The sequence below is a fragment of the Diaphorina citri genome, unplaced genomic scaffold, assembly GCF_000475195.1.
Source record: "Diaphorina citri unplaced genomic scaffold, Diaci psyllid genome assembly version 1.1 scaffold419, whole genome shotgun sequence".
In the NCBI taxonomy this organism is placed as follows: Eukaryota; Metazoa; Arthropoda; class Insecta; order Hemiptera; family Psyllidae; genus Diaphorina; species Diaphorina citri.
This window is the reverse complement of record NW_007377854.1, coordinates 1,709-14,250: the sequence shown is the minus strand read 5'-3', so window position 1 is coordinate 14,250 and position 12,542 is coordinate 1,709. Positions and strand designations below refer to the sequence as shown.

The following is a 12,542-nucleotide window of genomic DNA, read 5'->3' as shown; positions in this document are numbered from 1 at the left end:
ATTAGGTACTATTGTAATAATAAAGGAAGGACGGACTAAAAAGTAAAGAGAGAAAGAGAGGAGAAGTGTTTGTTTACATAGAGTTCATTGACCCGAGTATACACAGACACAGACTTGAACACATAACTACATCTGTGTAGGAATTTCATAGTAAAAACTATTTTTACAACCGAGAACATAGATACCTATGTACCTATCTTTATAGATCTAATAGGTACCTACCTACTCCATAGTAAATATAAGTACCTAAGTACTTACTTTTGAACTTTGCTTATCCTATAGGAAGGAAAGTAATGTAATCGGGTCAAAATTTCGATGGTCAGTTTTTAGTGCCAAAACACGTTTTGAGGTCTCTAGAGCCTAAATCCAAAGTTTCAGCCATTGGTCCGTGACCTTTATAGATCTAATAGGTACCTACCTACTCCATAATAAATACAAAATACAAGTACCTACTTTTTTTTATGCCTAATCTTACCACAGAGAGTTGTCAGTTAATTCAGAGTTTAAAAGTGTGTCCACACATCCGTCGATCGACTATGTGTGGACACACCTTAAGAAATAGTTTCTATTCGTAACTAACGTTAAACAGAGAGTAGACTAGCGTCTGGCTGTGGGACTATAAACAGGGAGGAGAACAGCTAACCCTAACCAGTCTAGCTAGCTGGCAGCTCTTCAAAGGGTTCTCCCTGCTTTCAAAGAATAAGCACAAGTCCTCACGACGGTTGACTGCGGTTCAGGACGAGCCAATTAAGCATGGCTAGAGACCATCACCCCGGTGTATGGCAGATACAAAAAGATGTCTTTTCTTTACTCTGCCAACACCATTCGGCGAAAGCTAAAGCCGCTACAACAACAACAACAACAACAACAACAACACCAACACCAACAACACCAACAACACCAACACCACCAACACCAACAACAACATTCGTAACTGATAATCTGCCGTGCTGATGGGCTAGACTTTAGATCAGCATATTGAATTGATATTGAGACTAGGTCTAGACATGATAGTGTATCCAGACTTCCTTCCCCATTTTATGTTGATTCAGCACTTCAGCATAAGAGAAGACTTCATGTCAGCAAATTCTGTAGACATCACTTACTAGCTTACGTAAGTACTTACTGTCCTATGTACGCTATCCAACAAGGTGTACTTACTAGCCTTTTTTTTAGGTTTGACAGAGTGAACTGTAACTGCTATGGTCTTATCGTCCCGAAATCGATCTTTTTTTTTTTTTTAAAGAGGTTTGACAGAGGGAACTTTAACTGCTATGGTCTTATCGTCCCGAAATCGAAGAGAGAAGGAAGACAGGATAGGAGAAAGCCAGCCGTTCCGAGAACGAACATTATCCCATCAGGATAAAATCCGCCCCAGGCGGGAATCGAACCCGCGGCCTAGAGCTTACAAGGTAGACGCGCTACCAACTAAGCTAACTAGGCTGGCTACTTACTTGCCTTGTCTAACTAGCAGTTAAGTACCTACTTACTTTTACTTTCCTTAGGTATCAGCGAATCACTATGAGGTAGACCTGACAGACGTATCTTTTCAGCCGTACCTGTCAGGTTTACCTGATAGTGTGTGTGCTCATCAGCTGTCAGGTGTACCTGTCAGGTCTGCCTGATAGTGAGTGGCTGGCCTTATTTTATAGGAAGGATGTATGTAGGTATTAAGTATGTATTAGTTTGTATACTTTTGTACGCAAGTACCTACATATGTAACCTGGCGAATTGTAACTTTGGACGAAGAAAAATTCGCTCAGTGTGAACAAACAGGCTGTAGTCATTTCTTGATTCGATTGATTTTTGAATTGTTGGTAACTACATGTATTGGATCTAGTGATGATTCTACTACTTGCTCGAGTGAGAAAAGACTAGCAAATAATTACATACAGATGTGACTGTTTATATAAAGTAGTGAAACAACAAAACAATTACCCACACTTAGATCTAAACATGGTTGAGAAATTCCTCGAATATCTCATAAATAGATAGAATTTTCCCCCTACCTATCTATATTCTTTTATACAGACTTTTCCTTGTCAGAAGGTTGAAATAATTGCTGGAATTTCCCGAGTTTTAACTATTTTTAAAGAGGTTTGATAGAAGGAACTGAGTAACTGCTGAGGTCTTATCGTCCCGAGAGTGAGGAGACAAGGAGGATAGGATAGGAGAAAGCCAGCCGTTCCGAGAACGAACCTTATCCGTTCAGGATAAAGTTTGCTCCGGGCGGGAATCAAACCCGCGACCTAGCGCTGCGCTTACAAGGCAGGAACCTTTACCGGCGCTGTGAGCTCGTACGCGCGATGGAAGGTCTACCGGCTGAGACGGAAATGGCGCAAGGGAAGCGTCCCTGGGAAGGACCCGCGCGACCAATCGCGTGTCGAGGGGAACCTAACGAGGAACGGCGGCGAGGGAGATTCTTCGCGGGCCAAAGCGGTGGTGCCGGACAAGAATGCTTCACAAGATATGCGATCACGATACGAAGGGCGTGAGACCCCACCAGTGTTGCCACCTGAGGCAATGTTAAAATCTGGGACTGAAGCAACACCACTTGTCAAGACTTGGGTGATCCATCCCGCCTCGAACATCACGAATCAAACTCTCGAACAAAGCGAACCGGCATCGGAACTCGCGATTAGCGAACCTTCGCGACTCAACCCGAATTTACCCGATCAAAGCACCGAACAATCCTCGACCCCGATGCTCGGAAAGAGACCGATGTACGGAAAATCTCCCTCGTACGGAAATATTCCAATTTGTGGAATTACGCCGATGTACAGAAATTCCCCGATGTACGGAAATTCTCCCACGTACGGAAACAGACTGTGGCCGCGGGAGAGAGCGCGTCTCTCGAGTCAACGCCTCCGGCCGCATAGCAAATTGTTCAAGAAGCGACCGCGGTTCAAATCGGCCACCCGCCCGATGGCCGCTGCCTTGTTTCATTTTAGTACAAATGTTGAAACCGAACAGCAATTTATTGAATTTTCCCCGCGTAACTTTAGTTCAATAATCGTAACTTCTAACTCAGTTTCTAACCCTTCTGTTGTAAATGTAACTCGTTTTAATTCTCTTTGTAAGTCCACGACGTTTTGTTGTGTTCTTAGCGACGATTTTTTGTCTTCTAGTCGAACTTTTCCCGTGCTAACGTTTTCGAAACGGACGTTTCCTGTGCTAATTTATTCGCGGACGTCCCCTATAAGTTATTCGAAGCGAAAGTTCCCTGTAAGTTATTCTAAGCGAAAGTTCCCTATAAGTTATTCTAAACAAACGTCTTCTGTGTCGTTTCCTATAAGTACTAAAAGGACGTCCCAAGTCTCGTGTCGAGAGACGCCCCCCCGTTACAAATGTTCCTACTACCAAAGCGGCTACCGGAAGTATACGCGACGAAGACGGCGACAATCGTCGACGTCCTATCGGTATCTGAAGAATCGATTTTCGAAGTATCGATGTCCAAATTATCGATCCACGAATTATGGATATCGGAACTATCGATCCACGGAGTCACACGAAGACATCCGAAAGAGGACGTCATATCATCCGAAGTGGCGATCCACGGAGGTGAACGATGACGCCCGAACGAGCGATCACATGACAGTGAGCCAAGATGGCGGTAGCTTGTACACGGTCGATCCCGTGGTGCTCCCGAGTCCTAATTCCAACGGAAACAGCCGAACGTGCGAGTGTTCCAGCGAAGAAGACCGAAGTAAGACTCAAGGTGAACGATGACGCCCGAACGAGCGATCACATGACAGTGAGCCAAGATGGCGGTAGCTTGTACACGGTCGATCCCGTGGTGCTCCCCAGTCCTAATTCCAACGGAAACAGCCGAACGTGCCAGTGTTCCAGCGAAGAAGACCGAAGTAAGACTCGGGAATTTTCGGAGAAAGAATCCTGTAGCTCTGTCCAATGGGAAGCAAGTGACAAAACTTGTAGCCAATTAGAAGACAGGACGAAGAGTAGCGAACCTTGTGGTCACTTTGCCCAATCGAAAACGAGAAAGAATCCTGTAGCTCTGTCCAATGGGAAGCAAGTGACAAAACTTGTAGCCAATTAGAAGACAGGACGAAGAGTAGCGAACCTTGTGATCACTTTGCCCAATCGAAAACGAGTGATTCTATCCAATCAAAAGCCAAGAAGACAATTTCTTCTGGCCAACTAGAAACCAAGACGATAAGTCATTCTGTCCAATCAGAGACAAGCGACGAATCCTGTACTCTCGGCCAATCAAAAGACGGGGCGAAACCTTTCGACCAATCAAAATCGAGGACCCAGCGTGACGCCCTGAGCGACGCCGTGTCCTGGTTGGTCACACACCTTTTCGTCGTCGTCGTCACGGTCATTGTCAAAATTTTCATTTGGTCAAGAAGACCTTTCGCGGAAACCAACAAGGCCCTTTCCCGGTAAAGACGGGGTGAAACCTTTCGACCAATCAAAATCGAGGACCCAGCGTGACGCCCTGAGCGACGCCTTGTCCTGGTTGGTCACACACCTTTTCGTCGTCGTCGTCACGGTCATTGTCAAAATTTTCATTTGGTCAAGAAGACCCTTCGCGGAAACCAACAAGGCCCTTTCTCGGACGAGATTTCCGAGTACCCGGCTGAAGACAAACGCCTTCCTGCGGTCATTCCTGCTCCTGGCGATGGTGTTTGTGTGTTGTGTTTCGTTCGAGGTGACGGCTGAGTTTAGTCCGAGTCTGCAGCGACTGCAGCGCTCTGCTACCACAGACGGGGAGTATGGGAACCACACGAGGACGCAAGGACCCAGTGAGTATTTCGTATTTTTTTTATTTCCCATTATTTTTTTATTTATTTTATTTCCCCGATCTTTACAAGAGGAGAAAAAGCCAAAAATTAATACAGATCTACCTATAGGGATTAAGTTGTTGCCAGACAACGGCCATAGGCAAGTTGGCAGCGTTTCCCCGTTTTGGGAAAATTCCCGAAACAGTGTAATCTGACCCTGTGCTGTGGCTTGAGGTCAAGTCGATTAATTCAATAGGCTCAATCCCCCAGCAATAAGTCAACCAATGAAAAGCCTCGAAACTAAATCGTTGCTAACTTAAAGTATAGAACTTTATTTAGACTTTAGACTCTTGAAGGGGGACATTTAGTCCTCTGTTGTTCCTCTGTTAAATCTGAAAATGAACCAATCAGTTTGCTTAATCCAAGATTCAAACTCAAAAAATAAAATTCAAACTGATTATTTATGAGGAAAGGACCTAGCCGACTTCCCTGAGGAACCCCAAAAGCAGCCAAACTCAATCAAACGCTTACCTTAATCTCCTCGTCTCTCCTAACTCCCCCTCGTTTTTAAGTTTAAAAAAAAAAAAAAAAAAAAAAAGAAATACATATAGGAAATAGTTATTATTTCATCTTAATACATATGGAACTTCACAAACTGAGTCCACTGAGACCTCCATCAAGAAGAAAAGGAAAGGTTAGTCCAATTCAACTCCATACACACTCTGAGGCTATGTTGTAGAGACAACTGCCCTAAAGGATGGGTTGAGCTTATACGAATCTACTTTGTTCGATATGTTTATCTGCCCCTTCTTTATTATGTGTGCCAGAAACAAGAATCCCCAAGACACGTGTTTCGTCCTTATTTGGACTCATCCAACTGCAAAAAGCCCACTCCGAGGCTTAGGTGTAGGGGCGAACAGCCCTAAGGGATGGGTTAGGCTTATACGAATCTACTTTGTTCGATATGTTTATCTGCCCCTTCTTTATTATGTGTGCCAGAAACAAGAATCCAACCTGAAGGAAACGTTTAAGACGTATTTTTTTTCAAGGCCTAAAAAAGGAACTTCCCCTGGGAATAAACCTAATTTATTGGTCAAAACGGGTTCAAAAGCGTTCGAAAAGTACTTAAATCAGTCACTTTCGACAATGTCCACCTTACCATTTTTCCCCGAAAGAATGTCCAAAACTTTAAAGCCATTTTTCTCAAAAACACAGTTTTCCGACAATGGATGGCTTCAATTTATAAAGGAATAACTAACCTCAGTGGTGCAGGTGTTAACGCGTTGGACTTTGGAATCAGTCACTTTCGACAATGTCCCACCTTACCATTTTTCCAGGAAAGAATGTCCAAAATTTTAAAGCCATTTCTCTCAAAAACACAGTTTTCCGACAATGGATGGCTTCAATTCCATCAATGAATGGCTTCAATTTATAAAGGAATAACCAACCTCAGTGGTGCAGTTGTTAACGCGTTGAACTTTGGATCTGGAAGTTGGTGGTTCGAGTCCAAGTTAAGTCATAAAATTTATCTGGGTGTAATAATCGGGGAACGAAAAATCACTTTTTTGACATCAGGGGATCCCAAAACGGATATTTCCAACCATTTCCCGATTTTGAAAATTTGGACCGATTGCAATATCCTGTCTTTCTTTTCGATTTCGGGACGATAAGACCTTGGCAGTTACAGTTCCCTCTGTCAAACCTCTTGAAAAATACTCGTCTCTCTGTGGTAAGATCAATGAGAAGGCCCGTTCACACTTGGTAAGCATTTAAATATGCTCAACACAGTTGAAAATTCCTTTCCTAAAAGGATAAGACTTACCGCCATTTTGAATCTGTATTTCCAGGGATCCCTTGATGTATGTGCACTCCTTGTACAGCTGCAGTTTCTGAATACTCTCAATATTAGCACCGTAACACACCTTCTCACAGTCACCTGAAAAACAAAAATAAAATTGAAATAATTATTTAACAAAGAATCTTTAAGAAATAAAATTAAAATTAAAAAAAAAAAACAATTAAGATTCGACTTTCAACAAAGAAAATTTGGTGAGCTTTCGAGAATACTCAGATTCTCATCATCAGACCCGAGAGGTGTTTACTCGCCGAGCGCTGGAGGCTGGAGTAGAAAACGTGTACTTTGAAAAATGAGGATCCGGCCCTAAAGACCAAAACCGAGCATCTAAGGACCAGAAGCGAGAATCTTATTTTTGGATCTTTCGGACCGGATTATCGATTTTGGTCTTCTCGGTCGAAATCCAGAGGGAGACCAATCCAAAAGATTTGGCCCAAAATATCCGGCCCGAAGGACTAAAAAAAATCATTTTATTTTCCTTTTACTTTAATAAAATTCTAATTCCAAGACAATTATTTTCTCTTCTTTATTTTTGTTCCGATCCCTTTCTCTTGATTCTCATGCCAGGACAACTTACCTATACATCTTTGCCGCTCGTATTTGTTTTTCCCAGGTCCATCGGGAATCTTCTCCTCCCGAAGGACCGAAAAAGCAAATCCGGCCCGAAGGGCCAAAAAAAAACCAATTTTTTTTTTCGTTTTACTTCAATTCTGTTATTTGTTAGGTTTATATTAGACATCCTATGTATTAACATTATTTAAATAATGAATTTAAATATTTAAATAAATAATGTGTATCGAATAGCCATACACTTACCCGTCTCCCCCACACGCATCCCGTCCATCATATATCGTCACATTCCGATGGTTCGTCTCCTTGTAGAAGATCAAATAGGATAGGAGGGCGCGGGAATCGTAATGGTCAAACTTGTTCCACTGTACTGTGACGATGTAAGGCTGGATATTTGTGATGGTGGCGTTGATCCAAGAGATATTACCTGAGAAAACCCGAACATTATAAGAAGATATTAAATTACCTGGGAAAATAGAATAGAATACACCTTGTTTATCATGCTGGGATAGGACTGAACAGCCCCTTTACTCCCGCAGTCTAACCATCTAACCAAGGTCTCATATATTTTGACATACTATGGGGAATACGTACATATTACAATTAGAGTAAATGAACACTTTGATTATTTAGAAGAAAAAAAAATATCAAAAGAAAACACAAACCAAGAGATAATCTGGTGTGATCCTCGCACACATAAGTGCATAAAAAGTAATCATGAAAAGCAGAAGGATTCAAAATTAAGATCCGGCCCGAATGACCAAAAATTTTAAATCCGGCCCGAAGGACCAAAAATAAAAATCCGGCCCGGAGGACCTTTTTTTTTTTTTTTTTTTTTTTTTAATCAATGACATTCTATTCTACTTACACGCAGCCTTGTCTCCGTTGCTGGACTTGGGAACTTCAGGACCAAGGACGAAGGACCAAAAATAAATTCAATTTACCAATTCAATTCAAAATTAAGATCCGGCCCGAATGACCAAAAATTTTAAATACGGCCCGAAGGGCCAAAAATAAAAATTCGGCCCGGGGGACCAATTCTTTTTTTTTTTATCAATGACATTCTATTCTACTTACACGCAGCCTTGTCTCCGTTGCTGGACTTGGGAACTTCCGTGTCCGTCAGCGAAGTTACGCCTGCTTTGGTCGCCAAATTCTTGATATGATAGTAGCACAGTTTCGGATTGAAATGGAAGAAGATCCGTCCGTTTTGAATGTGAAGCGACAGATTGCGCTTGTTCCAATCCCAGAGCTCCATGAGATTTGCGTTGTCCAGAACTACCAGCGCGAACCTGGCGGGAGGAAGAAGAAATCAATTTTAGCCAGCCTTTTTCATTTAATTTTTATTTTTTTTAAAGAGGTTTGACAGAGGGAACTGTAACTGCTATGGCCTTATCGAAAATCGAAGAGAGAAGGAAGACAGGATAGGAAAAAAGAGTATACCTCGGCTTTCGCATTATTTCAAGGAATTTTAGCCACCCCTAGCTAGACGCTGATCTACTCCCTGTTTATAGTCCCCTAGCTAGACGCTGATCTACTCTCTGTTTATAGTCCCTCAGCCAGACTTTAAAGATACCATATATGGATATATTTTTTAAAAGATATATCGATATAATGTTTTCGGCAGTTCTTTTCAAAACAAACTTACTGTTTGCCAGAGTCCGAGTTGACCGGGGGAGGCTGGGCTTGGCACTCATCATTGGTAACACAGCGGCGGTTGATAAAGTTGAACGCCGTGGCGGGACACGCCTCCACACAACTACCATCGAACTCTAGGTGGCGACATCCGATACATTTATCCGAGGAGTTACCCGTGCAGCCCCCTATGCACTCGTGATTACAACAGGAGCGGCCCTCGTTGTAGCAGGCGCCACCGCCGCAATCCACCTTACACACTGGGGAGAGAAATAAGAGATCCGGCCCGAAGGGCCAAAAAGAAGATTAAAAATCCGGCCCGAAGGGCCAAAATAAAAACTAAACAATCCGGCCCGGAGGACTAAAATAAAAACTAACAATCCGGCCCGGAGAACCAAAATAAAAACTAACAATCCGGCCCGAAGGACCAAAATAAAAACTAACAATCCGGCCCGAAGGACCAAAATAAAAACTAACAATCCGGCCCGGAGGACCAAAATAAAAACTAACAATCCGGCCCGAAGGGCCAAAATAAAAACTAACAATCCGGCTCGGAGGACCAAAATAAAAACTAACAATCCGGCCCGAAGGGCCAAAATAAAAACTAACAATCCGGCCCGAAGGACCAAAATAAAAACTAAACAATCCGGCCCGAAGGACCAAAATGAAAAATAAAAATCCGGCCCGGAGGACCAAAATAAAAACTAACAATCCGGCCCGAAGGACCAAAATAAAAACTAAACAATCCGGCCCGAAGGACCAAAATGAAAAATAAAAATCCGGCCCGGAGGACAAAAATAAAAACTAACAATCCGGCCCGAAAGGGCCAAAAAGAAGAATGTTTTGAGCTTGTCTTGCATTTTTATTTTTCTTTTTTTAACGAGTTTTTCAAACTAAAGACAGTTTCTTAAATAAAGTCAACAAAAGTTACCTTTTTTTGATACCTCCTAAGAATTAGACTTGTGTTTAAGAAAAATTCGAAAAATCAAAAACTTTAGCAATATTTTTGCCCCGAATTTTTCGCTCTCAAGAGTCTCAAGTGTAAATGAATAAAATATGGGTGCCTAACCACGCTGGACGTAGCTTAACCCAAGTTACTTACTCTTCTGGCAGTGGGTCGTGTTGACACACAGAGGTCGGGAGGCGGCTGTCACGTTACTTGGCATACAGCTTTCATCACATATCGGGCATTCGTTGGGGTGACGGTTATCCTGGGGAAAAGAAATAATAGAATAGAATAGAGTAGAATATAACTGCATAAAACTGCAGTATCTCGGTCACATAATGGGGAACTCTGGGAGATACGCCCTTCTTCAACAAATCCTTCCAAGAAAGATCAACAGCAGAAGAGGACCAGGAAGAAGAAGAAGAAGAAGAAGAAGAAGAATATCTTGGCTCGCCAACCTGCGCAGCGTTGAAACACAGTGAAACCAAACACTTTGCTTCGCATCACAGTGCAACAAAACACATTGCTTCGCAACAAAAACACTTTGCTTCGGTACACTGTGAAACAAAATGTGTAAACTATATTTTTTCCTCTTGCAACACTTTGTGTATTAGGCTATTAGGTTAAAAACAGAGCATAGCATAGCGCATCGAGCAGGTAGTTTAAATCAGTTTTTCTTAATGATTTCTAATAATTATTTAAGTACCTTGATATAATGGCCTCCCTTGGACCAAGATATGAGATCCCAATCCACCGTGTCTACGAAGCACAAGGTAGGATTCTTCATGATGAGTACAGAGCCACGCAGGATGTCTGTCAGATGATAAAGACCAAGCTCCTGAAATGAAGAAAATGAAGACACACGATTTCACATCTTTGTCAAAATCTAAACATATTGATACAAGTAATAATAATAGTGCTTATTTATACTGCTCGAATAGGACTGAAAAGTCCCTTTACTCCAGCAGTGAGCGCCTTGACCACTACACCACCGAGGTAGGTAGCGCCTTGACCACTACACCACCGAGGTAGGTAGCGCCTTGACCACTACACCACCGAGGTAGGTAGCGCCTTGACCACTACACCACCGAGGTAGGTAGCGCCTTGACCACTACACCACCGAGGTAGGTAGCGCCTTGACCACTACACCACCGAGGTAGGTAGCGCCTTGACCACTACACCACCGAGGTAGGTAGCGCCTTGACCACTACACCACCGAGGTAGGTAGCGCCTTGACCACTACACCACCGAGGTAGGTAGCGCCTTGACCACTACACCACCGAGGTAGGTAGCGCCTTGACCACTACACCACCGAGGTAGGTATTCCATACCTCGGCTGGGATTGAACCCACGCCCTCCTGTTTACCAGGCGAGCGCCTTGACCACTACACCACCGAGGCAGGTTGGTGTAGGGCCATCGGCTACCATAAACGCCCTATGTCACTGGTCACTGCGACCTGGGTAGATCTTTTGTGACTTCATCTAAAGTATCTAAACACATACTGAAAGACTGACCATTTGGGCAATCTCGTGCTGCTGGCTTTTACCGACCTCACTCAAACTGGGTGAGGTTAATGTAAAGAGACGGGTAGCTTGTCACCGAATGAAAGGTATAGGTAAACCAACGTCTCTAAAGACCTTAGCAGTTATACGGTAGAATAGAATAGAATATACCTTGTTTATCCTGCCCCCTGCCCGAATAGGACTGAAAAGTCCCTTTACCCCAGCAGTCTAAACAAGGTCTCCTTTATTTGATGGGTTAAAGAATAGTACATATGTACAACTAACAATTCAGTACGGTAACGTTAAACTTTGCTTAAAAAAAAACTTCTTTAAAGGATGTTTTCCTATCAAATCTTCTCCCAACCAGACGAAACCAACTTTTACTTTAGTAAATGGATTTTTTCCTTTGAAATCTTCTCCCAACCAGACTAAACCATCTTTTACTTTAAAATTATATTTAAAACAAATTTACCGACATCACCGCCGGGGAAACTCACCTGAATGCCCAAACACTCGTACACCACTAGGGCATAATTATAAAGTAAGTTACGGCCCCGAATAATGGCCAAGTTGGGAAACAGCGCCCCCAGCGATCTCAGGCCCGTGTTCCTGTACACGTTTTACTTCAGTAGGTCTGTGTTAAAATTATATTTCAAACAAATTTACCGACATCACCGCCGGGGAAACTCACCTGAATACCCAAACACTCGTACACCACTAGGGCATAATTATAAAGTAAGTTACGGCCCCGAATAATGGCCAGGTTGGGAAACAGCGCCCCCAGCGATCTCAGGCCCGTGTTCCTGTACACCAGCACATAATCGGTCACCTCCACCAAATCCGGAAACGAATACTGGGCCCAGTCTTCCGGCGAGCCACCCTCGACGAAGATCTGCAGAAAGCCTTCGATAACCACACAATCACGGAGGAAATCCAGGTTGGTCACAGAGTTACGGACGTCGATCGATTGGCAGACTGGAGGGAAGAGAAAAACGAGGAGGAGTTAGGAGAGACGAGGAGATTAAGGTAAGCGTTTGGCAGCGTCTAGCTAGGGGACTATAAACAGAGAGTAGATCAGCGTCTAGCTAGGGGACTATAAACAGGGAGTAGATCAGCGTCTAGCTAGAGGACTATAAATAGGGAGTAGATCAGCGTCTAGCTAGGGGACTATAAACAGAGAGTAGATCAGCGTCTAGCTAGGGGACTATAAACAGAGAGTAGATCAGCGTCTAGCTAGGGGACTATAAACAGAGAGTAGATCAGCGTCTAGCTAGGGGACTATAAACAG

At 43.2% G+C, this 12,542-nt stretch overlaps 2 protein-coding genes across 2 annotated transcripts in view; both read right to left on the bottom strand.

Moving 5' to 3' along the window:
- Positions 1-2,571, bottom strand: part of LOC113467161 — a 7,289-nt gene extending 4,718 nt beyond the window's left edge. The window contains exon 1 of the mRNA XM_026823192.1: positions 2,277-2,571. The gene's annotated coding sequence lies outside the window, so the exon portion shown is untranslated. The remainder of the gene's footprint in view (positions 1-2,276) is intronic.
- The window catches only part of LOC103508641 (insulin-like growth factor 1 receptor), a gene marked incomplete at its 5' end in the record, with an annotated part of 55,275 nt that extends 43,018 nt beyond the window's left edge, over positions 1-12,257 (bottom strand). The window contains 6 exons of the mRNA XM_026823198.1: positions 7,417-7,597; positions 8,248-8,462; positions 8,819-9,065; positions 9,908-10,016; positions 10,458-10,589; positions 11,946-12,257. Of these exons, the coding sequence (XP_026678999.1) occupies positions 7,417-7,597; positions 8,248-8,462; positions 8,819-9,065; positions 9,908-10,016; positions 10,458-10,589; positions 11,946-12,257 (1,196 nt within the window). The remainder of the gene's footprint in view (positions 1-7,416; positions 7,598-8,247; positions 8,463-8,818; positions 9,066-9,907; positions 10,017-10,457; positions 10,590-11,945) is intronic.
- Between the last annotated feature and the right edge of the window lie 285 nt (positions 12,258-12,542).